Source organism: Delphinapterus leucas, chromosome 19 (assembly GCF_059928025.1).
Source record: "Delphinapterus leucas isolate spDelLeu-1000000601 "Yukka" chromosome 19, BTC_Dleu_Yukka2, whole genome shotgun sequence".
NCBI classification, from domain to species: domain Eukaryota; kingdom Metazoa; phylum Chordata; class Mammalia; order Artiodactyla; family Monodontidae; genus Delphinapterus; species Delphinapterus leucas.
Window position 1 is genome coordinate 43,994,083 of NC_143147.1, and position 27,301 is coordinate 44,021,383.

Genomic DNA, 27,301 nt, shown 5'->3' on the forward strand with positions numbered 1-27,301 from the left:
CACATAAGAGGCAGTGACATGAAGACAGTGAAGCGGGCAGAGCAGGGTTAAGTAACCCCTATAACTGATCACTCCCTTCAGCTACAAATGATCGCAGCCTTCTGGAAATGAGCATTGTGGGGTAAGTTACAGCTACAGCTTTACAGTCTTTTCCCTACAACTAGACTTCTTTAACAAGGAGCCCTGCAGGCTAGGAGGAAGATGAATATAATGAATTTGATCACAACAATTCAACCGGGTTTTAAGAAAAAAAATCCCTAATGCTTTCTTTGTGGCAGGATTGAAATTCAACTAGCAAGTTTTTAGGAAAAAACAAACAAACAAATAAAAACCCCAGCAGCAGCGACAACAACACACCACCACCACCTTTGCTTTTCAGAATATTCTTTGGATATCAGGGAGAAAATTAAAAACTCAATGTAACAAGATACTTTTCAGAAATCAGCTCTTTGTTCAGGTACGGGAACGTTATGGAAATGCAGGTGTCTTCTTTAAATTCTATCCTCACAGATAATGGTATCTACAATTCTCTTCAGCATTCCTCAATATCTCATCCTAAGAAGGTATCCAAAAGAACAACTTAAAAATAAAGTAAGTTTCTCCTGCAGCAATAATCTCCCTCAGTAGAAGCAGTTCACAATCTTTATTTCCAGGCTACTCTCCAAAAAGAGAGCAGGACATCCAAGTTTGCCGTTGTTAGCACTGCTCTGTCTTTCCTTGGAGAGGAAGGCAAGCCCAGAGAAGGACACGAAGTTTATACGAATGCAGAGAGCAAACTTATCACATCACACCATTCTCATTTCTGACATCCCCAAAAGCTAATTGGACTGATGGCAGTGTCAACTTATTCTAAATGGGAATGATAGGATAGGACACTTAATTCCCATCCTTCCACTTGAAAGCCAAGGCTTCATAAACAGCTTGCGTGAGTCTAGTAAACAACTTAGCATGCATATAGCTCCGCAAGCACAATCACCAAACCGTGAAAGGGAGAGGAAAAGGAAACTGAAACTGTAATGTGAGCCAACACTTTGTGCCAACTACTAGATGCTTTTACCTATGTTTTCTCATTTGATGTCCACAGCATCCTTTAGAGGTGGAAATTATCATCCCCCTTTGACAGATAAAGAAAGCTGAGGAGTTGAGGGCTTATACGAGTTGTACGAGGTCAGTCAGTCAGTCAGCCAGCCAGCCGGCCAGCCAGCCTCAGACAATTACATATTCCTGGCTCTGGAGAGAAAATAATTTTCCTATGCCTGCAAAGAAGTCAGAATTATACTGTCGGGGACTTCCTGGGCGCAGTGGTTAAGAATCTGCCTGCCAATGCAGGGGACACGGGTTCGAGCCCTGGTCCGGGAAGATCCCACATGCCACTGGGCAACTAAGCCTGCGTGCCGCAACTACTGAAGTCTGCATGCCTAGAGCCCATGCTCTGCAACGAGAGAAGCCACCGCAATGAGAAAGCTGTGCACCGCCCCTGCCCACTGCAACTAGAGAAAGCCCGCTCGTAGCAACGAAGACCCAATGTAGCCTAAATTAATTAATTAATCAAAAAAAAAAATAAAAAAGAACGACACTGCCCTTTGTATATTCAGGTATTCTTAGATAGTTTTCACTCTTGCAAGCTGTGACCTCACTATCCATTTTTTTTCCCTCTCTGGAAAAGCCACTATGAGCTTGGATTGAAAAGGCACAAGCAGGGCTTCCCTGGTGGTGCAGTGGTTAAGAATCCACCTGCCAATGTAGGGGACACAGGTTCGAGCCCTGGTCTGGGAAGATCCCACATGCCGCGGAGCAACTAGGCCCGTGAGCCACAACTACTGAGCCTGCGCGTCTGGAGCCTGTGCTCCGCAACGGGAGAGGCCCGCGCACCGCGATGAAGAGTGGCCTCCACTCACCGCAACTGGAGGAAGCCCTTGCACAGAAACGAAGACCCAACGCAGCCAAAAAAAAAAAAAAAAAAAAAAGTTGAACCTTCTTTACAAAAAAAAGGCACAAGCTTTTCTTTTGAAAGGAAAATAAATCTCCATGTCATACTCTTTCTCAACAATCCATCCATGCATCCATCCACCCATCTTTGCACTCAATAATTACCAAGTACTTCCTTACGTACAAGGGACCATCATATGTGCTCCTTTTCAGAGGTGCTTTCACAAATTTCTCAAAACATTAAAACTTGATACCCTCAACATGTTCAGGGGATGTTTCAGAGGTAGCTCCATGTCTGGGAATAGATCTCACATCCCTCGCTCACAGATGAGAAAAAGGGAGGGAGGGCAGAACAGAAGCATTCAATTAATTCTGTCTTTCTAGAAGGACATCAGAATGTAAACTCCTCACAGCAGGAGTTTTATATGGTTTGTTTATTACATAGCAGGGCTTGGAATAGGGCCTGGCACATAGTAGGTACTCAAAACACTCATTTTGTTGAATGAATGAATGGGCAGGGAAGATGGAGGGAGAGGGGAAGAGATAGACTGAGGAAGCCTTCCCCCAATCAGGATCTAGAACTAGGAATTCACAATAATCCTCCAAAGGCTTCACATACTTCTCCCAAACCCTAGAAACTTACTTTGTTGAGGGCCCCAGCTCCTGTCAGAATTAAGTGAGAATTTTCAACCTGGATGGTTCTCTGTCCCAGTCGGACAAGGTAAGCCCCAATCCCAATGGCCCGGCATGTAACCTTAAAAAAGAATAAATTCGACATGTCACATATTTATGTTCCCTCCCTAGCTATAATAACTAAGGCACAGATATGTAAAATCCACATTAACAGGAAAAAAATATTGCTTTTTTAGGAAATTTGTTTGATTAATAACAATACAAAAACACAATTTCCTGGTTAAAGCAAAGAAGGTACAGAATTCATTCAATGATTCAAGTAACAGACAGTTAAAGGATCATACGCCCTTTACTTCTCTTACACTTTTGTTTATTTCACAGATGTTTGGCATCTACACTAGAGGTATGAACAAGGAAAACAGTAAGAGGAGAAGAAATTTCAGCTGTTAATACTCCGGTAAAATATTTCGAGAAATAAGAAGTTAAACTAAAGGCTAACATGAGGTGCTAGGTTTAGCTGGGAAATTCAATTATTTACATTATTCTGCCTTCCTACTTTCGTGCACAATTAAAATCAAATTGTAGATATACAGTTTTTAAGAAATGCTCCCATTTGGGACTAAGTAGTGGGGATGGGAGCAAAAACAAATCCTAGTCAGCTCTTCAAACATCTCATGCTCTGGCAAGATTTACCAGGCTAATGGTGATGATCTCATCATAGGCCAACGAGGATTCTCCAGCAATCATTCCAGAACCTCGAAGGTTCTCTGCTCCAAGTCCCTCTTCCTTCCCAATAATATCGGTTATCTTGTACCTAGTGGATACAGCCATGCCAAATTATACAGGTTAAACACGTTAACAACAATCCATTAAAAGAATAACCACCATTAATAGGCTGCTAAAAGCATACTGAAAGCTTATATTTAATACCAGGTCTGTACTTCTTTTTTTATACTCTTCATTCATATATCTTTCCTTCTTAGCTTGGTGCCTATTTTGTCTGGAAGCAATATGCTATAGCAGAAAGAGCAAAATCTGGAACTAAGTAGACAGGTTTAAATCCCTGCTCTGACACATACAGCAGTGTGACTCTAGGGATAATAGTAACTTGTGTAAAATGGGATTTATAGTATCCACTTCTACGGGTTGACATGAAAGTTAAAGCAGCAAGGAGAGGGTCTGACACATAGGTGGCGCTCCGATGTTAGATACCCTCTCTTACTTTCTAGGACAAGTTTCTTAAAAGCAGGGTCAATGTGTATCTCTCTCTAATAAGCAACAGCCTTTAAATCAACAATTTTAGATAAATGTTACATAGGAATAAAAAAAAATCCAGGGGCACAGTGAGAACACTCAGCCCAATTTCTCAAGTCAAAAATCCTCTCTCTTTCCAAGACAAGGATGAAGGGGAAGGTCAACATAGTGCACTCTATCCCTGCTCCTTTGTGAGCATCAAGTGTATACACGAGAGTTCCTGGCATAGTCCTCTGGAGGGGCAGGGGGAATGTGTGTAGAAGTGAAATGCTGGACAAGTTGTACAGAAAGCATCCTGTGGATCCAGAGGGAGCCACCCATCTGTCTTCTTGGCAGGGGATTAGGAGTGATAGCTGATAATGGGAAATGGGAGATGGGGAATGCAACTAATAAAAGAAAGGAAAAATACAAAGTTGGAAGTAGAGATGGGCATATATTATTTATTGTTCCATGTGTACCCTTAAGGCTCGGCACTGGGCACAGTTTTAGAAATTGAAATAATAAATAAATATCCCATAGTGGCTCTTAAACTATTTATTTTTTTGCTCCCATATTTCTGTTCCCTACTTCCAGCCTTCCATCAATTCCTTTTCTTTGCCCTTGCCGTTTGTCTGTGGCTTTGCATTTCTGCTTCCCAGATTCCCAATAATCCCTTCTCACAATAATTCCCCAATTCTTCCCTTTGCCCTGTATCTAGACTCTAGTATAGTTACATTACAGGTAAAGCTAATCTCCCTTAAGGGGTTAATGAGCCACATTAATTTGGTGGTGGGGGGGGGGAATGTGTTCTTTTAATAAGGCCCACATGCCATATAGTCACAAATACTCATGGGCCCAGTCAGCCTTCTTTGCAAAGCAGATCTTTTCCCTCCTCAGGAGTGCATACTGCTTCACAGGTGTTTGTGATTTGTTAAGTGGCATCTCCTCCCCTTGTATTATATGAAAAAGATTAAAAATTTCCCATCTTCTGCTCTGTGATCTGAGCCTTCTACCTTTAAGAGTATCATTCTTTAAAGTAGTACCAGGGACTTCCCTGGTGGTCCAGTGGTTAAGACTCCACGTTTCCACTGCAAGGGGCACGGGTTCAATCCCTGTTGGGGGAAATAAGATCCCCTCGTGCTGCATGGCATGGCCAAAAAAAAACAAAGTAGTACCAAATTTTAATGTTACTTATAATAAAAATCTTCGTGTAGTGTAATATAATTAACAAAACATGTTCATGTATATCATTTTTGATCCTCACAACAGTCCAGGGTGATAGGGAATATCATCTCCATTATCATAGATAATGATACCCAGGATTTTTGATTGCTTACTATGTGCTGAGTTCTGTGCTAAGGGCTTTACATATATTGGATAACTTGATCTTCATCATACAGATGAGGAAACTAAAGCTCAGAGAAGAAAACTGACTTGCTTTAACAAAAGCAATATACAAAATCAATAGCTTTCTGAGATACCAGTAATAAAGAGTTGAAAAATATAATGGCGGGGGTGGGGTGGGAATCCCATTCAGAGTAGCAAGAAAAATGCAAAACATATAGGAATATTTAAAAACTGGCAAAATCCCACCGTACCTATACTGTAGACCAAGACATCCTGGGATGGATGCCACAGTGAACTGTCAGGTGCACTGAAGGATATTTCAGATTTTTGAGAGAAACACTATGATATGTGATATCTGTTGGATGCCTTGCGAACTACTAGTTTTAAGTAGTTCATGGTTTAACATGAGGTACTGCTACACTCCTTTTGACAATGTCCTATCTTTGCAAAGCTGGGTTTTCAGTTTCTGTGGGGGAATAAAAAAGTTCTACACAAAAATTAGTGCAGAACAAAACGTGAGGGTGGCTATGTCCAAGCTGATTCCAAGGTTTGCAATGTCGTATGGATGCAAATATCCCATTAGTAAGTAATGGTAATTATTTAAGAATAGAATAAAATTTTTTCAGTTATGTGTATTATACAGTTGACCCTTGAACAATGCCAGGGTTAGGGGCATCGACCCTCAGCAGTTGAAAATCTGAGTGTAACTTATAGTCGGCCCTCATATATATGGTTCCTCCATATCCATGGATGCACATCTGTAGATTCAACCAACCACAGATGGTATAGTACTGTTGTATTTACTGTTGAAAATGTCCACACAGAAGTGGACCCGCACAGTTCAAACCCACGTTGTTCATGGCATAAATACTTATGAAGCTGTCTGGGTCAGCTTCCTTACTAATCAGAAATATTAGGCATATCTTTTTGCCTAAAGGTGTTATGAAAAAATTACAGAGACAGTAAAGGTGCTGTGAACCAAGAAAGAGTGGGAATTTCTGGCATAATCTATATAAAGAAAACTATAAAACTTTAAAAAATACACTTAAATAACTGGAAAAACATACCATGTTTCTTGTTGGGAAGAGTTAATATTATGAAGCTCTCAGATCTTCCTAAATTGATTTATAAACCTAATGCAATCTGAATCAAAATCATTATGGAAAGTTTTGGGGAATTAACAAAAAAATGAGCCTATCTGTAAAAAGACAAAAATAGCTAATAAAACTTGGGGAAAAATTAAGAATGTGAGGAACTCTGGCCCATTAAAGTAGTTAAAATAGTGTGGCATTAGTCCAAGAATAGAACAAAAAACAGAATATAAAGCCTGGTAATTGAGTTAAGATTATTATAAAAGTGAGGAAAGTATGAATTATTCAATAAATGGTATTGGAGCAACTTATTAACATTCTGGAAAATACTTGCAGATAGATTATAAAAATGTTCAACTTCACTGGGGATCAAAAATACCAGTTAAAATAACAATTGCTGTTTTTATCCTATTTTATTAATTTACAGTAAACAGTGTTGGCAAGGGTGGAGAAAAATTAAAGAGGGGAAACAAGCACTACCATATACTGCTGGTGGGAGTGCAGCTCTTGGGAGGACAATTTGAAATTATCCAAAAAAGTCTTTTAAAAAATGGACATACTTTTTGACCAGTAATTTCACTTTTAGAGTTTAACCCAAAGGGAATAGCCAGAGATATTCTTCAAAGTTTACATAAAAGAATGACCAGCCCAGGGATATAGCAGTAAAAACCGGGATAGTCTGTATGTTCAAATATGATATATTCATTATAATGATTTATATGAAGCCATTAAATATCATATTCTCAAATAATACTGTAAGAGTATATAAAATTTCTCCCTAAATAATATTTAGTAAAAAGAACAAATTACAAAAGCCCTTTCCTATTATGATCCCAATTATGTAGGAAAAAAGGTGTGTGTGTGTGTGTATATATATATATATATATATATATATATATATGACAGAAAGAATATAATATACATTAATAACTGTGATCTCTTGGTAGGACTGTAGCTGATTTTTACTTTTTCTTCATAATTGTTTATATGTTCCAACTTTTCAAACTGAATAATTATAAATATAGTTTAAAAACCTTAATCAATAATAAGGTCTTTCAGCTAGTAAGTGGTACAGCTGAGATACAAACCTAAGGCTTCAAGATTACTCAACAAGCAATCTTCACTGCTCTTCAAGGTCATGATCAGCAGGACAGTGAGAAAAAAATGATCATATTCTCCTTTCTTTAATCCACAGCCAAATTATTCTGATACATAATACCTACCTGGATTCTCCTTCATCCTCCACGTGTTCACAATGGACAGAGTTGAGAGCACTGACTCTCTTATAATCTTGAGGGGTCAGATATAAATATTTGTATCCCTGTGGGAAACACAAATAGTTTTCAACTCATTATTTGCCATCACCACAGAAGACCCAGCAAAGCATGCATAATGCAGCTTGTTCCAAAGCTGGCTTTAAATCTCCAAATCGTGTCTCAGAGTTACTGTCTCATAGAATACTACCATAGACAGTTCTTTGGAAGACGGAAGTGCCTATTTCTGCAGTCACTGACTGTGTCCTTGAAACAAGATATCTTGTAGCTACAACTCCAGGTATACTCCACTCATTTCCTTTTCATCAAGGTTAAAGGGTCATTCTCTAATCTTTAGTGACACCTCTATTAAAGATATCAACACAAAATTAAAGAATTATATGAATTACTATTCTTCATTTTCTCAAATCCATAGTACCATCAACATATAGACGGGTCAAGGATAATTGAGAGCATCACAAAACTAGGATATTCAATCTTAAAATCAGAAGTCTATGCAGTGCTAATGATCAGTAATCACTGAGCTCATACCTTTTGCTTTTCTAAATAAACAAATTCTAATCCCTATGTACATTAAAAATTATACTAACATTTCATAACTGACTTATTTTTATACATTCATGTACACACTCACATAGAAACTAGTTATTTAATATGTGTGTTCACCTTAAGTGAATCAGTCACTCAGAAAAAAAAAAAAAAAAGGAAGCAGAGAAAAACTTTTAAAATACTATGAGAAATTATGTCCACCATTTAACTGAATTTGTCCCACAGGGAGCACAACATGCCAGAGACATGAATTTGAATTTGCCACTGATTTTGCCTGACTTATGACGAGAATGCCCTGTAGCACTGAGCGTCAGTAGTATGTCTGTCAGCACATATTTACTGAGTGCCTATTATGTGCAAGATACTGTTTAAGACACAGAACAAACAGAAAGGAACAAAACAGGCAAAAATTCCTGGCCTTGTACAACTCATCTTCTAGTAGGCGAGTCAGAAAATACACAAAATAAATAAGTTAAGCATACAGTGTTAATGGGAATAATGTTTAAGGAAAAAATAAAATAGAGGAAGGAGACAGGAGAGTTGGCAGAGTTGAACTTTTAGAAGAATAGCCAGGGAAGGCTTTAATGAAAATGTCATTTGAGCCAAGACCTGAAGAGCTGAGGAAATGAGACATGAGGATATTTGGGGGAAAAGCATTCAGGCAGAAGGAACCACAAGTGTGAAGCTGCTGAGTGTGTCCAGCAGGCTCAAGAAACAGTGAAAAGGCTGGTAGAGCCACAGTGTGGAATCAGGTGGGAGCAGCAAGAGAACAAGAACGGAGTGGTACTGGAAGGCCAACCTAGGGAGGGCCTTGCAGGTAACTGTATGGTTTCTGGCCCTCACTTGAGTGAGCTGGGAAGCCTTTAAAGGGTTTTATTTTTTTTTTTAAAGATATATATATATATATTTTTAAAAATGAATTTATTTATTTATTTTTGGCTGTGTTGGGTCTTCGTTTCTGTGCGAGGGCTTTCTCTAGTTGCGGTGAGCAAGGGCCACTCTTCATCGCGGTGCGCAGGCCTCTCACCGTCGCGGCCTTCTCTTGTTGCGGAGCACAGGCTCCAGACGCGCAGGCTCAGTAGCTGTGGTGCGCGGGCTTAGTTGCTCCGCGGCATGTGGGATTTTCCCAGACCAGGGATCGAACCCGTGTCCCCTGAATTGGCAGGCAGATTCTCAACCACTGCGTCACCAGGGAAGCCCTTTAAAGGGTTTTAATCAGAGGAAAGTTTTGAGTTGTGATCTGATTTACATTTAAGTGGATCATTCCATTTTCTATTGACAGTAGACTTTGGGTAGGGGTAGGGGCAAGGCCAGAAGCAGGAATGTCAATTAGGAAACAATGCAATAAATGCAGTAAGAGGTGGCAGGGACTTGGACTACTGTGTAGCAGTGGAAGTGCTCAGAGATGGGTGGATTCTGGATATATTTTGAAGGTCAGGATGTACACATGAGTTATTGACAGAGAGGAAGTGGGATATGAGAAAGAGAGGTCAAGGATAACTCCAAGGTCTTTTACTTAAATGAGGAATAGAGGTATCATTTATTGAGACAGAGAATATTGTGGGAAGAACAGATTTAAGGAAGAATATTAGAAGCTACGTTTAGGCAGATGTGCAGGTAGAGATGTTGAGTCTGGATACATGAATCTGAAGTTCAGGGGCAGGATATAAATTTGGAAGTTTATCAGTTCATAGATGGAATTTAAAGCTTTAAGACTGGATCACCAAGGGAAGGTGAATATAGAAAAGAGGAGAGGTCCAGGGACCAAGCCCTAAAACACCTTTTTGTTTTCCTTCTTACCTCACCTTCCATACAAGCTATCCTGCCACAGCACCAGGTGAGAGGGCACTGGGCCCTGTGGGGTTGAGGCTGGGAAGTCCTAGACTTCTTGGTCCTGCCACAGCCTCTGTGGCACTGACATGTGTCCCCATTCACATTTTTTTTTATAATTTAAAAAAAATGAGATAAAATTCACATAACATAAAACTGGCCATTTTAAAGCGTACAGTTCAGTAGTTTTTAGTATATTCAGATGCTGTGTAACCACCACCGCTATCTAATTCCAGGATATTTCCATCACCCCCAAAAGAAATACTGTATTTATTAGAGGTCACCAACAATTCCCATATACTTTTTTTTTTTTTAAACATCTTTATTGGGGTATAACTGCTTTACAATGGTGTGTTAGTTTCTGCTTTATAACAAAGTGAATCAGTTATACATATACATATGTTCCCATATGTCTTCCCTCTTGCGTCTCCCTCCCTCCCACTCTCCCTATCCCACCCTTCCAGGCTGTCACAAAGCACCGAGCTAATATCCCTGTGCCATGCGGCTGCTTGCCACTAGCTATCTACCTTACTACGTTTGTTCGTGTGTATATGTCCATGACTCTCTCTCGCCCTGTCAAAGCTCACCCTTCCCCCTCCCCATATCCTCAAGTCCGTTCTCCAGTAGGTCTGCGTCTTTATTCCTGTCTTACCCCTAGGTTCTTCATGACATTTTTTTTTTCTTAAATTCCATATATATGTGTTAGCATACGGTATTTGTCTTTTTCTTTCTGACTTACTTCACTCTGTATGACAGACTCTAGGTCTATCCATCTCATTACAAATAGCTCAATTTCGTTTCTTTTTAAGGCTGAGTAATATTCCATTGTATATATGTGCCACATCTTCTTTATCCATTCATCCGATGATGGGCACTTAGGTTGTTTCCATCTCCGGGCTATTGTAAATAGAGCTGCAATGAACATTTTGGTACATGACTCTTTTTGAATTTTGGTTTTCTCAGGGTATATGCCCAGTAGTGGGATTGCTGGGTCATATGGTAATTCTATTTGTAGTTTTTTAAGGAACCTCCATACTGTTCTCCATAGTGGCTGAACCAATTCACATTCCCACCAGCAGTGCAAGAGTGTTCCCTTTTCTCCACATCCTCTCCAGCATTTATTGTTTCTAGATTTTTTGATGATGGCCATTCTGACTGGTATGAGATGATATCTCATTGTAGTTTTGATTTGCATTTCTCTAATGATTAGTGATGTTGAGCACTCTTTCATGTGTTTGTTGGCATTCTGTATATCTTCTTTGGAGAAATGTCTATTTAGGTCTTCTGCCCATTTTTGGATTGGGTTGTTTGTTTTTTTGTTATTGAGCTGCATGAGCTGCTTGTAAATTTTGGAGATTAATCCTTTGTCAGTTGCTTCATTTGCAAATATTTTCTCCCATTCTGAGGGCTGTCTTTTGGTCTTGTTTATGGTTTCCTTTGCTGTGCAAAAGCTTTGAAGTTTCATTAGGTCCCATTTGTTTATTTTTGTTTTTATTTCCATTACTCTAGGAGGTGGGTCAGAAAGGATCTTGCTGTGATTTATGTCATAGAGTGTTCTGCCTATGTTTTCCTCTAAGAGTTTGATAGTTTCTGGCCTTACATTTAGGTCTTTAATCCATTTTGAGCTTATTTTTGTGTATGGTGTTAGGGAGTGATCTAATCTCATACTTTTACATGTACCTGTCCAGTTTTCCCAGCACCATTTATTGAAGAGGCTGTCCTTTCTCCACTGTACATTCCTGCCACCTTTATCAAAGATAAGGTGTCCATATGTGCGTGGGTTTAGCTCTGGGCTTTCTATCCTGTTCCATTGATCTATCTTTCTGTTTTTGTGCCAGTACCATACTGTCTTGATTACTGTACCTTTGTAGTATAGTCTGAAGTCAGGGAGCCTGATTCCTCCAGCTCCTTTTTTCGTTCTCAAGATTGCTTTGGCTATTCGGGGTCTTTTGTGTTTCCATACAAATTGCGAAATTTTTTGTTCTAGTTCTGTGAAAAATGCCAGTGGTAGTTTGATAGGGATTGCATTGAATCTGTAGATTGCTTTGGGTAGTAGAGTCATTTTCACAATGTTGATTCTTCCCATCCAAGAACATGGTATATCTCTCCATCTATTTGTATCATCTTTAATTTCTTTCATCAGTGTCTTATAACTTTCTGCATACAGGTCTTTTGTCTCCTTAGGTAGGTTTATTCCTAGATATTTTATTCTTTTTGTTGCAATGGTAAATGGGAGTGTTTTCTTTATTTCACTTTCAGATTTTTCATCATTAGTATATAGGAATGCCAGAGATTTCTGTGCATTAATTTTGTATCCTGCTACTTTACCAAATTCATTGATTAGCTCTAGTAGTTTTCTGGTAGCATCTTTAGGATTCTCTATGTATAGTATCATGTCATCTGCAAACAGTGACAGCTTTACTTCTTCTTTTCTGATTTGGATTCCTTTTATTTCCTTTTCTTCTCTGATTGCTGTGGCTAAAACTTCCAAAACTATGTTGAATAAGAGTGGTGAGAGTGGGCAACCTTGTCTTGTTCCTGATCTTAGTGGAAATGCTTTCAGTTTTTCACCATTGAGGATGATGTTTGCTGTGGGCTTGTCATATATGGCCTTTATTATGTTGAGGAAAGTTCCCTCTATGCCTACTTTCTGCAGGGTTTTTATCATAAATGGGTGTTGAATTTTGTCGAAAGCTTTCTCTGCATCTATTGAGATGATCGTATGGTTTTTCTCCTTCAATTTGTTGATATGGTTTATCACATTGATAGATTTGCGTATACTGAAGAATCCTTGCATTCCTGGAATAAACCCCACTTGATCATGGTGTATGATCCTTTTAATGTGCTGTTGGATTCTGTTTGCTAGTATTTTGTTGAGGATTTTTGCATCTATGTTCATCAGTGATATTGGCCTGTAGTTTTCTTTCTTTGTGACATCCTTGTCTGGTTTTGGTATCAAGGTGATGGTGGCCTCGTAGAAGGAATTTGGGAGTGTTCCTCCCTCTGCTATATTCTGGAAGAGTTTGAGAAGGATTCCCATATACTTTTAAAATGAATTTTACTGAAGCATAATTTACGTGCAATAAAATCCATCAGTTTTAAGTGTTGTAGTTTGATGAGTTCTGACAAATGTATACACTTGTGTGTAATCGCCACCACAATCAAAATATAGAATATTTCCATCATCCCCTGACACTCTTACATTTAAAGATGTAAAAGGCAGCAAAGGAAACTGAGAAAGAGTGGCTGGGGCGGGGGGTAAAAAGGAGACTGTAGGTTCCTGGAAACCAAGAGGAGAAAGTATTTCAAGGATGAAGGAGTAACCAACCACATGGAATACTGCTGAAACGTCAAATAGGTGAGATTCAGATTTTAACAATATGGAATCAATGGCGACCTTGACAAAAGCAGCTCTGATGGCATGGTGAGGGTGCAAGGGGAACTGATATGGGTTCCAGAGGGGATGGGAGGGAGAAGAGTATCTGAAAACAGCAAGAAGAGAAACTCTTTTAAGAAGTCTTGCTGTAAAGGGAAGGAAAAAATGGGGTAGGGTTAGTGACTGGAGGGGTAAGTGTCTGTGTGCTAAAAAAGGAGTATATTTAATAGAGAGGGAAAAAGTGATGATGTAAGAAAGAAGGGGGAGAAGTTTTGATCTACATCCTTAAGTTGGCAATAAGGAAAAGGGTCAAGCATAGCGGGATTGGCCTTAGACAGAAGCAGGGACCGTTCATCAAAGTACAGGAGAGAAGGCGGAGAGTAAGAGCACAGATGCAGATATACAGGAGCACGTGGAGGCTCTCTTCTAACTGCTTCCATTTTCTCAGTGAATTGGGAAGCAACATCATCAGCTAAGAGTGAGGATGAAGGAAGAGGGTGTTGGAGGTTTGAGGAGAGAGATGTCAAACTGTCAATCAGGAGGTTGGTAAGCTTGAATTTAAAGTAAGACCAGTCAACAGCACTGTGTATTTTTCTCCATCAGTGTTCAGCTATGCAGGTGAGGGAAAAGGAGTAGATGGAGAGAGTTGGATTTAAACAAGGTTTCTGTACAGACACGGAGTAAGCAGAATGAAGAGAAAAAGCAAAGAAATTGAAGGCATGGGAAAGGTAGTGATTACGATCATTAGCCTATGGTAGACTTTGGATTTAAGGCTGGATAGGAATAAAATGAGTATGTAAGGAGGGAGTGAAGAGTAGAAGATAGGTGGCAGGATCAATAGTTGTAGGTCTTGGTGAGTGCAGAGGATTATTGGACTTGGGGTACTAAAGAGAGTGAGCTGGAAAGATAGGACGGAGAAATGGCAAAGGAAGGGATGCTTGAAGCTGACATTATGGGGAATGAGAGGCTGATCTGGGATGTAGGATAGGACCACTGGGGGGGAGAGGAAGTCAAGGATCCAAGAGGCTAGATAATGGGATGAATCATCTATGTATATATAGCAATCGTCAAGAATGATAACAGGACTAGTAGTACTGGAGAGGGTGACAATGTGCCAGCAACTAAAAGATGCAAAGAAGAGGGAGTGGCCAAAGGGTAGGGAACACTATAATAAGGAGCAGTGATGGTGCGGCACAGTCTGATGACATGAGATTCAAAGACAGGGGTTTTCAGAGAGAAGGGAGGGAAGAGGGTCTGGAAGTAGCAGTGAGGCACTAGCAAGAAGCTATTTTCCTCCAGGCTCAGTGGTACAAGGGAAAGAGAAACCAGTCACCATTTAAGAGGGCTACAGGGGAAGAAGAGTCTTCAGAGGACAGGCAGGTTTCAAGTAGAGCAAGATTAGAGAACAATCAGAGAAGAAGCTGAGGATATGAGAGATTCTGCTGATGACTGACCATAAGTCTTGGAAGCCAAAGTAGAATAATTTAAAGGTATATATTTTGGGCTTCCCTGGTGGCGCAGTGGTTAAGAATCCACCTGTCAACGCAGGGGACATGGGTTCGAGCCCTGGTCCGGGAAGATCCCTCATGCCACGGAGCAACTAAGCCCGCGAGCCACAACTACTGAGCCCACGCGCCACAACTACAGAAGCCCGTGTGCCTAGAACCTGTGCTCTGCAACAAGAGAAGCCACCACAATGAGAAGCCCACGCAGCACAATGAAGAGTAGCCCTTGCTCGCCACAACCAGAGAAAGCCCGCGCGCAGCAACAAAGACCCAATGCAGCCAAAAATAAATAAATAAATAAATTTATAAAAGCAAAAAAAACATCTACCTCTCTCTACACACGTACACACACGCGCGCGCGCACACCCATATGGTAACTTGAAGTATTATCTTTTCTTAGTCTGTACCTTGTAAGGATCCTCAGGATCTACCCAGGCTACGTGAAACATATGACGAATTTCCTCTGCCAGTCCAATTCTTGCTCCACTGTTGGCTGCTACATAGATGCGTGGGATGCCCTCTGCCCTGGCAAGCTCAGAAGCTCTGAGAAACAGCAAATCCTCCTGGGGTCCAAAGGACCCAATTCGGTATGTGATATCATTGCCAATAACAATGATATCTCGGCCTTCTGGATATTCTGGACTTTTAAGGGTCATTTTCCAAGCTACCATGCCAATCTGCAAAGGCATAAACAAACAAACAAATAAATACAAGCTTCTTACATGCAGAATTATTTTTCAGTTTACTTGAAGATATCAGACTGCACATAGACACAACCTTCAGGTAAAGATATGCATTGCTAAAGAGCCCAGCTCCCTGCGGGAAACTAGAACAAATATTCTAGCATACTTCTCCAAGATTATGTTGAGAATAGCTGGTTTACTGTATATGTATTTCACAGTTGTCTCAATTTCTTCTCTGGGTCTGTTCGAAGAAGATGGAAAAACCAAAGTCTAAATGCACTCAGGCTATGTGTGGAAGAATACTGGGGCACTGGGAATTAAATCCAGGATGCCCTACCTTACTACCCTGTCTACTAAGATATTGTTTGTGAGATTCTTTCCAAGAAATCTTTAACACACAGGAGAACAGAAAGAGGACTGCCTCTCATGGACTATACAACTTTTACAACCCTGGGTCCTTTTATTGTCCTCTAATATTTGACAGAAATAATAGCAACATTCTTTACAGGCTTGCTTCAGGTATCTTCCATTTCTGCAAGAATTTGCTGTAGCTCAACACTGCATCCTTGTGACCATCTCTTGCTGATTTCTCCCAACACTAGAACACCAAAGGATGCAAGTAACCAACCTCATGCTGCACTATGATATATATAAATCTCTGCGCACTGTTCAGTAGCATCTGGCCAGCCACACAAATAAATGATACTGACTTAATAGGCAGGGGTGACATGTCTCTTCCCAAACCCTCACAGCCCTCTCCTCTTTTAATCCCCTTCTATATGAGAACTAGTCATTCCTTCTACTTGTTTGTTCGCTAGTGCCCTTTCTTTTCTACTCACTCATTCCCCAGTTAACGGCTGCAGTTTTTCATGTCTGCCTGTCTGTTTCCCTATGCCTAGATAAGTAATGCTTTCCATTCTTTTTTTTTCCTGTTTCTTTCTGTCTCCCCCGCTTCCCACCACCACCACTCGCCCCCAAACACAAAGCCTACCAGACGAGCATTCCTGGTCCTGCCTAATGGAGCCCAGCCACATCTGCAGCCTTGGTCCCTCATCCCTGGGCTGCTGCATATCACCTCATTGCGGAGCCAGCCATCAAGAAGGGCCATGAACAGATGTAAATAGCAGCATCCCTGGAAAGCCACATGCATCACCCAGACTCAACCGGGCCAGTGATCATAAGCTCTGAGTACACATTTCTCAATCCAATTGCACATCCACTGTAATCAGGCTGGTTGAAGCTTTCCACACAGCTATTTGTGATTCTCAGCATTAAGAAATATATATATATGAAACACCTACAGATAGATATAAGCTATTTAATATATACCACTGGCCAAATACAAATCAAAATCGATATAATACATAGAAAAAAAATCCAATCACCTTCTGAGGTAAGGCAGTATTACTCTATCTGCTCATTAAAGACAGAGAAAAGGAAGAAGAAACAGATCATCCAAAAAACAGCACAGAGAAACTCCAGATATCGGGATAATTTTGGTCATAGTGTTTAAGAAGCTGATCAATATGATGCCCACGTGCGGAAAAATATTTTAACTGCCTTCTCACGTGGCCCTCTAATCCAACATCTCTTTTGTTTTTCAGGAAGGAAAAGCTATTTCCTCTACATGCATTTGTAGTTAGGAAGATTGGGCTCTACACCAAATTTTATGACATATTAACTTTAGCCACCTAGGCCAGAGTAGCTTAGATACAAGCCCAGAAGAATCTACTTTAGCGTTTGCATGCGAATGCAAACACTGTGCCTATGTGGCACTGGACAAACAAATAACACTCTTATCTTTTGCTATTACCTGGGGACTCTGTGTCACTTGGGCAGTCAGTTCAGCAATTGGCCAGGTCATTATGCTTGCAATATTGACTTCTAATTATTAGTAGTACTTTTTAAAAAATTAATTAATGAATTTATTTTTGTCTGCGCTCAGTCTTCGTTGCTGTGCGCAGGCTTTTTCTAGTTGCAGCGAGCGGGGGCTACTCTTGCGGTAAGCGGGCTTCTCATTGTGGTGGCTTCTCTTGTTGTGGAGCACGGGCTCTAGGCACATGGGCTTCAGTAGTTGTGGCTCGTGGGCTCAGTAGTTGTGGTTCGCGGGCTCTAGAGCGCAGGCTCAGTACTTGTGGTGCACGGGCTTAGTTGCTCTGTGGCAACTAAGTTGCCTCTCATTCCTCAGTGAGATTAAGTTTTGAATAAGCACAATGGATAAATCTCTAAGGAAGAATCTGTTGCTCAATTTATATTAAAAATTAGATTTTACTGCTCATCAAATGACGGGATACACAATGGTGAACGTGGGCTTGGGAGTCAAACAAACTTGGATCCACATCTAAGCCCTACCACTTATTAACTGTGTGACCTTGGGAAATTCACTTAACTTTATCGAGCTTCAATGTCCCCACATACAAAATTAAGAAAATATTACCTATGGGATTGATGAAAAACTATTAGAAGCAGTAATCTACTATATTAACTCTAACATACAAAGTTTGCCTTTGTCTCTCCTCTCAACCTATCCAAATCTCACCCGTTCCATAAAGGTTCATTCAAATTCCATTTCCTCAGAAAAGCTTACCCTAGTCTAAAGTGACTCCTTTCTTCTGATCACCTACTAAGACCTTCATATAGAGAATTCATTTGATAATTAATCACATATGGCCTAGGACAGCTTTTAGCTTGCCAGCTTGAACCATCATATCATCTATTCCAGTGCATAGCAGGACTCCTACACATTTCTACACATAATATGGGAGTAATAAATACTTGCTGGTTCCACAGTCATTTCATTTTTTAAATGATACGTGGAAAATAGTCAACACCAAAAGCTTAGAACATCGTGCATGACTTATCTCTAGGGATCACAGAATAACAGTACTAAATATCATTAAAATATTTTATTTTTTAAAAATAATAAGAATAATAGCTACCATTAATTGCACACTTATAACATGCTGTACTATACTATAAATGTTAATAAATACTGATAATAGTTAGGAGGTTAAGCTGGAAAATCTGCCTGTCTTGGTTCAAATTTCAGCTTTATACGAGCTGTATAGCCTTGGACAAGTCACTTAACCTTAACCTCAATTTTTCCAATTATACAATGGGGATAACAATATCTTTCTGGAGGGATTGTTGAGAGGAACACCACATTAAATTAGTACAGAGCCTGGCATATAAAAGTCCTCAAATAGTAGCTATTATTATTATTAATTTTAAAAACAGTTGGTATTATTGCCATGAGAAAATCAGGCACAGAGGACTTAAGTAACTTGTCCTATACCGAGTGTGAATGATTTATTCTTTAAAGTATGATTCACATAATTTCATTTACTAGAGAAATTAAGGAAGTATGTTCCAGACTACTGCCACTGCACTTAGCTGAAACGATATGGAAACATGAACATCAATTATAACACAAACATAAATGTCGCTGACACCTAAAGGCAATGTGGTACCCTGGATTGGATCCTGGAGCAGAAAAAGGTCATTAGTAGAAATATTGGTGAAATCCAAAACAAAGTCTGTATTTTATTTAACAGTATGGTATTGTACCAATGTTAATTTCTTAGTTTTTATAATTATAGCATGGTTATATAACGGAATAATGTTAGGGGAAGCTGGGTGAAGGTTAAATGGAGGTTAAATGGGAACTCTGTATGATTTTTGTAACTCTTCTGTAAATCTAACATTATTTTAAGATAAAAAGCTGAAAAAATAAATGTCATGATAAAAACTTTTTTAGAGGGAATATATTGACTAGTGAGGTCATTGTTAGTGTTCTGTTCAGCCTTATAAAATGGTGGCTATGAAGACTATGAACAGTATTTTAAAATACCCATGATGTATGCTAAATTTAAAGAAGCAGGATAACAAAATTGCATGCATACCATAATAACTCTGAGAGGCAAAACGGTGTGGTAGTCAAGGGCACAGACTCAGAAACTATATTCTACAAATCTGAATCTAATGTGATCTGACTCTGACAGAATAGAGGTTCAGTCAGTTTTCTAGCCACACAACCTTAGGTAAGTTAGTAACCTCTATATGCCTGCGTTTCCTCATCAGTAAAATGGGGTAATAATAACCTGTTGTATTAAGTCTGCTGTGAAGACTAAATACATGTTAAATCTTATAGTAAGTGTTACAACACACGCACACAGGCATACACACACTATCTCTATCTAAAAGCTTGTTGGGGGCTGGGGGGAAGGGAAATAAAGAAACATAGCAAAATGGGATGATAATTATTTAGGATGATGGGACTGTGAATTTTTTCCCCATTTTCCAAATTTCTTTAATGTGTTTATGCCTTCATCACTTAAAAATTTTATAAATTAAAAAGGGAGGGCTTCCCTGGTGGCACAGTGGTTGAGAGTCTGCCTGCCGATACAGGGGACACGGGTTCGTGCCCCGGTCTGGGAAGATCCCACATGCCGCGGAGCGGCTGGGCCCGTGAGCCATGGCCGCTGAGCCTGCGCGTCCGGAGCCTGTGCTCCGCAACGGGAGAGGCCACAACAGTGAGAGGCCCGCGTACCACAAAAAAAAAAAAAAAAAAAAAGGGAGAAAAAACTACCAAATACTTCTTCACTGGGTAACAGGTACATGGGAGCTTATATTATTATCTCTAGTGCACATTTGAACATTTTCACAGTGAAAAAAAATATTTTAAGGAGAAAAAAAAAATCTCACCAACCCAACATATTTCTCATGTTTTAGAGGAACTGACTCTAAGTTTTAGTTATATTACAACAGATCACATTTATATAAAATTTAAAGAGAGGAATAAACATATGAAAACTTAAAATCAAGACTCACCTTAAAGGGAGAAGAGTATCAAGAACTGTCTTAGTCTGTTGGGGTTATCATTTCCTTTTTTAAAAAGAAATGCTCTGCAATGATGTGGTATAATGTAAACATATGTATATATAGGTTTATACAATATTAATATCTCTACCTTAGAAGTACTGCCTCAGTGTTTTTCTGGTCTGATAGTTAAATACATATTTATACTTTTAAAGTCAATATTTGTACAATAGACAAGAACAGTGCCTATCAGCTAAATACATATTTAGGACTGTACCACATGTACTCCAAACATGTACTAAAATCAAAAGCTTATATTTATACAGAGCCTTTCATCTTGAAGGGGGCTAAAGAGCTTTACAAACATGTACATAAAAGGACGTTTGCACTGATAGGCAGGCAAGATATCAATTCACCCGCTCCCCTATTTCTTCCAGCAGTCTGGGGTAGGAACACATGGTGTCAACAGATGCAGGTCTGTAACAGCTGCAAAGACATGTAACACAATAATCCACTATACCCAGTCACTGAAAGAGGGCTTGCAACTTGAGAACAGCAACTGCTCTCCTCCAGTGCAGAAGCGCCACGGCCATTGCCAGCTTTGTGTTTTTAAATTATTCTCTACCAAACTCAACTAATCACCTGACAAAATTGAATTTGATACTGGAAATGGTTTCTGAATGCAAAGTACTTTGTCTGATGATGAAAACTAGTTTGAAAAACGCTTTCCTCTGCCCTTGTTAGATTTAGAAAAAAAAAAAAGGGGGTCACAACATTCAGGAGAAATGGTTCAAAATATTCTATCTAAGAATAGCTTTGTCTCAGAGGATTGGGTCATTACTTCAGAAGACAGTCATATTTTCCTCCCATTTAATTAGGACACCGTAAGTTTTTCAGTCAAATTACTTTATATGGATGGGGTCTATCTATATTATACACACAATGGAGGTTTTATATTGAAAATTCTGCAATCACTATATAAAAGCATACACAAGTGTGACAATGTGATTAGGAATATGACATTCACTGATTTCACCTAAGCCAAGCTGCCCTGTATGTTAACTTAAAAATAACAACCGAAGGAAATTCCATCACTGAATCCTCTTGTTTCAGCTTCTCTCTCCCTCCAACGTTTCTATGCAATAAAACCTAGTGAAAATGACACTCCAGGACTAAGGGCTAAGGACAACTAAAGGGCTAAGGAAGCAACAAAGTGAGAACATGTAGCCTGAAAGGGGCTTGTCAGAGTGGCTGGGTTTATGGTCTAACGAGTGTCAGACTCAGGCTTTTGGTCCCTGGCAGTGCCACTGACTTCTTCCCTGACCATTGTCTTGCCGAGAGAGGCATGGACTAACCAACTGGTTCTAGGGACTTACCGCCAATTATAGTTTCATTAATATAGCCATAAATCAGTTTTTAAAATATCTAATTTCAGATTATTTTTGATAACAGAGCATTCCAATTAGCAGGCTTCTTAGGTGTAGGATTATCCACCTAAACTAATTACCTTAAAGTGAGAAAGGGAAGAGGTTCAAAAGAGTTACCGTGAATAAGTTAAGGATCAGCAGAAACAAACATTTGTTTTCCTTATACAAGTTCTAAGGAAGAAGATATTTCTTTGGCCAGTCTGATCCTGGAATAAACACGCGCAGGCAAGGGAGGAGGGGATGGGGCGGAGAAGGCAAGCAGAAGAGAACAGTCTTATTTAACTGTTTTTATGTGGGTAAAATGATTTGTGCTACAGTATTTCCATAAGAAGTGGGACCATTATTTTCCTGTAGAAACACATTTGGTTTGAAAAGTATCACTGGACAGGACGTGAAAATCAAACCGAATGAATTATTCACAACCTCCGATCAGAGGTGATCATTATTTCTGATGCTCCAAACAGTGATTAGGATTCTGCCCTGAGATGTCATTTTCTCACTGAGTAACACCAGTGATACAGAAAGGCATTATCTATCTATTCATATGTGTATTTTTTCTCCTGGGAGGACCTCGGTTTAATGTTACTATAACAGATAATAAAAACATGATAATATTAACATTTATTCTGATGACGCCCATAAATGCCATTAGTCTGACACAAAGTGTCAACACTAATCATGACCCAAAATTAACACCAAAATTGACATCAACATTAATTGTACTATCAGTGTGAATAGAAGGTACAAGTGTACATATGCACATGTACACACCTGCACTTTCCAAAGCTGCTGCTACCACAAAGTAAAACAACAATATTTAAGCTCAATAAAGAAATCTGAAGGGAAAGCTAAGGGGCAAAACAGGACAGGAATTTGTTTTCAAGGATGTAAGAAGCATTCAAGTCTAGCTATGCCGTGGGAAGTAGAAAGGGAGTATCTTTGCCACAGCTGCCTTTCTTATATCTCCACACTTTGAGTTCATCGGTAATAATATCTTTCTATATGGACCTAAACACAGGTTAGACTGTGGTTGAGATGTTGAAGCTTTATTTATTTTCCATGCTGAAAGTCTAAAAAAAGGTGAGTGTTTCTGGCAAAGCCTCCAGTAGCTATTGTGCTACTACTGCTAATGCTGGGAAGATGACTATCCGACAAGGCTCTGGGGCAGAAATATAAAGAATCCTAGAACGTTAGAGCCGAAACAGACCCAGGCAGCATCTGCATCATGAAGATGAAAAAACTAAGATCCAGAGAGAAGGAATATGAACTTGAGTTCCTTTTCAGACAGATAACAAAATGCTACCTTTCCCCCTTCCTTTTGTATGTTGGATGGAATACTTCACTTTTAATTAGATACTATCAAAAAATAATTACAATTTTAACTTATATTAGAACCTCGTGGGGAAAAAATGCATCATGAAATATTAGAAAATACTGTATAGGTCTTAAAAGGTGTATTTTTAAACCATAAGGCAATGCAATATTTGACTTAATTTGTGCCATTCAGAAAAAACATGCTGAAAAAATGTCAATGCCTTCCATGTTGTATTATCTTCTGGATATCATGTTCCGTTGCCTACTGTCGTGTGAGCACATAAAGGAGCTGAAAACAATTTTCTTAACAGCTGAAAAAGTCTTTTTTTCATGCTTGGATAATTCAAAAATGGCTGAACAAACTTACCTCAACCCTTCTAAAAAGCGATAAAAGGATAAGAAAAATATCATTTTTAGAGCAAAAAATTTTCTTCCCCGAGGTAATTCTTTGAAAATGTTACCAAAGATTAGAAATATAATTTTAAACAGGGGAATTGTTTCTTCCTGTACTATTTATATGCTTGAAACCACAGTAATTTTACACATGTACACACAATGCTTTAATAAACATACCAATTTTTAAAAACACATGCAATGGAGCACGTACAAGCCAGTGGTATTTGAGAAATGGGGTGCCGGAGTGACTGGTTGATAGGGAAATTAACCAAGCTGGCCTACCACAGTTCAGAAAGCCTCCCCCATTAATCATGTAAACGAATGTTGAACTCTGATGCTCCACGCTACACTTCATCCTCTGGTGTCATCTGTTGCTGTCCTGATGTTCATTATTGCCTCTGGTTGGAGCTGTAAAATTTCTTGACATAGGGTACTATATCACACCCTTTTTCTGTAAAATCTTAAAAATTAAGATGTATGAAAATGCTGGCAAGTTCATCCTTTTGTTTAAAGGCTAACTTTAAGGACTTACTTTTGAAAGGCACTGAGGAGCCCTCCGCAAGTGCTGCTTTGGTTGGCCAAGGGATGCATTAGGATTTTCAAGGTCAGTCAAGCTCATTGGGCCTTGGTTTGCTACTAATGAAATAAGTCAAAATCAACTAATCGACCCGATGAGAGCTCTCCAGCTCCAATAACAGACATTAAGAAGGAATTTGAAGAAAAATATATACATCCCAGAAGAACAGTGTTAGGAATTCATTAGAAGTAATTCCAAGGCAGCAAGACCTAGCTTTCAAAAGTAGCCTCAATATTTTTCTAATGAGGGACTCAACTTTGGTTCTGAAGATCATTTCAGACAAAGACTTGTAGCCAAACACACTGACTAAGAATGAGGCTAAAAGAAGAAAAGTGCACAATAATTTTAAATAAAACTATCTTACCATGTATTCCGTAATATGTCTTTTTCCGTACTTGAAATTCCTATCTTGCTAGGCTAAAAAGATTCAAAATTGGTTTTCTAAAGTCCTTGATGAAAAATAAGGTAAGTGCAAATTATGAATGTTTATATATAATCAGTGGAATGTGATACTTTTCTGCCGAGGATCTCAAAGCACTTAGAAACATTCTCCCATCTTCAGGGACAGATTGGTGGCAAGGACCATTAGTCTCTTTTTATAACTTGAACAGTCAGTGCACAGACCATGATCCTGTTTTTCAGATCTGCTTTTCTTGGGTCTATTTCAGAGCTCACCTTCAGCATGCTACAATACAAATATGCCTCTTTTCCAACACACATCTAAAAGACTGATATGGACTCAATTTCCACACCCAGCATGAAAAGGTAAACTGATTTCAAAAGAATGAAACAAAAGCACAGTAAAATACATCTAAATTAGCTTCCCATTCATGAAGCTATTCTGAGGTTAAATCGAGTAAAACAATAGGCAAAAGCCTAATGTCAAACTAGAAAAATATTTGGGTTTTGTTCGCATTAGAAATGGTCAACCCTTTCCTTACTCAACTCAAGCCCACAAACGCTCTCTCCAGTCAGTTTCAAAGCATCATGGATGGCACTAGAATTTAAGTCCAGGATAGCCCAAGCAATTCCTTTGAGAGTATGGAAAATGTCAACCAAGTGAATTAAGACAGAGGGTTATGGTGGTTTTTCTAAAATAAGAGGTCCTTTGGGTTAAGAGGTCCAGCCTAAGAACTGTCAAAATAGATCTACTAATTAATTTCTTCCAATCTTTCAGGCTTACATAAGCTTACCAACCTCCTTTCCCTATCCAACTCCTAAATTTTATTTTTGTTTTTATACTCAAATTAGAGATTTCAAAGGATGATAGCAAAAATAAGTGAGACGCAGTGTCAAAATGGTAAGATTTATTTAAGCTAGTCAATAGATGCAGGGATATTTGTCATATCACTCCATGTTTTTCTATAAGTTTGAAATATTTCATAATAAAAAAGTTAAAGAGATAGTTACACCTTCGTGGAACTGGACAACAGTACCTTGCCAACAATTAGATGACAGTTAAATACAGGCAAGGCTGAGCAGTTCTAGAACTGAATTCTTAATCCCCACCATTTCATCCCCCAGAACATAAAGCAGAACTGAAACCAAGATACCAGTCATAATGGCAGTTAGGCTTCGAACTTTAATTTATACTACTTATTTCCCTCCTCAATCATCCTCTTTCTAAAAAATGTTTCCTGTAAAAATGTGCAATCATGATGTAAGATTCAACAGATCTCCACCCAAAGGGTTAAGAGAGCAATTGCACGTTGTGGGAACACTAGGCAAAGCCTACCATACCAACTGAAAAAAAAGGGAAGGATACTGCTGGATTTGCCTCACCAAACAGGGCAATTCAAGAGGCTTATCTGAAGGCTAGGCTGCTGAGAAGGAAAAACCCTGACACCTAGTGCCCATCTGAAAAAACGAAGTCTTGGAGCCACTACAATTTTAAGCCTGGCAGTGTGTGTGGAGGGGATCATCAAATTGCATTCAATCTGGAACATACTTAACTCTCAGAAAAATTTTAAGGAAAAAATGTAATGCCATGCGAGAATTCCAGTCTCTAACTACCAATCCTTTTTGGAGTACACATCCTAAACCTAATTATTATATCTGCTTCTAGACACAGCATCTTCTCATCGCAGATTTTCATTACGACAGGAGCAATGAAAGGGAATGGATAGATTCATATTGTTAAAAAGCCCGTGTTCTGAAACAGTAAGGAAAACAGGGTCCTCATTTCTATCCACACTAATTTTGCTATAAAAGGTGCCTGTCTATTGTATCTTTCAGCATTGCCCAATTTGGAGATTCATCATCTAGTTCACAGAGCAGTTAAAGGAAATATAATAAAAGAATGCTAATAACATTTCAGAATATATAAGAACATAGTCTCAAGGAGGCCAGTGCTTTCTTTGTCCTACCAGGCAAAGTTAAGTTGTTCTCCGTCAAGTCGGTTACAGACGTTGGCTTGATCTTAGCCTGAGCCTTTTAATAACAGGATTTGGTGCGAAAAGCAGCTACATTGGATTGTGAACTGTTACTCAAAGTGTTCCCACCTACAATTACAGCTTCCACCAAATGATCAAAACAGGTTAGCGAACTGGCAGGAAAATGAAAACAATTCCCCCCAAATTGAGAAGCAGTGAAAGTAGAACTGTTGGTTAGCTGCGCTTCTTCTATATCCAGGCTTAACAGCATACATTCATCTAGCTGTATATTTACATACAGTGCCCATCACAGGAGCATGAAATTAGTTTAGTCTACGCTGCAATCACATTTTCCTCAATTTTCATCTTTACTTGAAACGATTAAAAAAAAAATCCTAGACAACTTATCTTTGGAGCTATTTGCAAGGAACGTAGTTCACAGATTTGGTCTACATCTTTTTTATTCCTACTCTAAATCCATACTAAATGCAATGCCATTCAAATCTGACAATGAGAAAAATGTGTTCTCCTATACCTTTCATCACGCATAAGGTGGCATTCCTTCAGTTACATCTCTCTCAGTGGGGAAGGGACAACTAGGAAAATAGAGAGAGTAGCTAACGTCACATCAGAAAAGCTCTTTTGCCTGCTTTTAACTCGGCCTCAATGTTCAAAATGCAGCTCACATCTCTGCTGAAACAGCCAATATTCTTCCTCAAATGACAAACAAGTTACCTAAAACTAAATGGAACTGAACTGCTCCAAGTCCTGGTCCCATCACCTTTTTACCTATTTACTGTCCTGGAAAAAAAATCGGGAAGAAAGACTGGTTACCCACACAGCCGATGGTATGATAAGTGCAGGCTTTCTGCCTTTGATTACGGGGAGAAGCATCTCAATTCACGGGGAAACTCTGCAGGAATCTCTTGTTTTACCTGTATTCCTTA

General features: G+C 39.2%; 1 protein-coding gene across 22 annotated transcripts in view; it reads right to left on the reverse strand.

Annotated features, from left to right (window-relative positions):
* ACACA (acetyl-CoA carboxylase alpha) overlaps positions 1-27,301 on the reverse strand; it is a 274,775-nt gene that overhangs the window by 56,499 nt on the left and 190,975 nt on the right. For all 22 annotated transcript variants that reach the window (XM_089900994.1, XM_089900995.1, XM_089901007.1 and 19 more), the window contains 4 exons: positions 15,175-15,444; positions 7,457-7,554; positions 3,256-3,376; positions 2,573-2,683 (listed from right to left, as the gene is read on the reverse strand). In XM_089900994.1, coding sequence (XP_089757120.1) covers positions 2,573-2,683; positions 3,256-3,376; positions 7,457-7,554; positions 15,175-15,444 — 600 coding nt within the window. The remainder of the gene's footprint in view (positions 1-2,572; positions 2,684-3,255; positions 3,377-7,456; positions 7,555-15,174; positions 15,445-27,301) is intronic.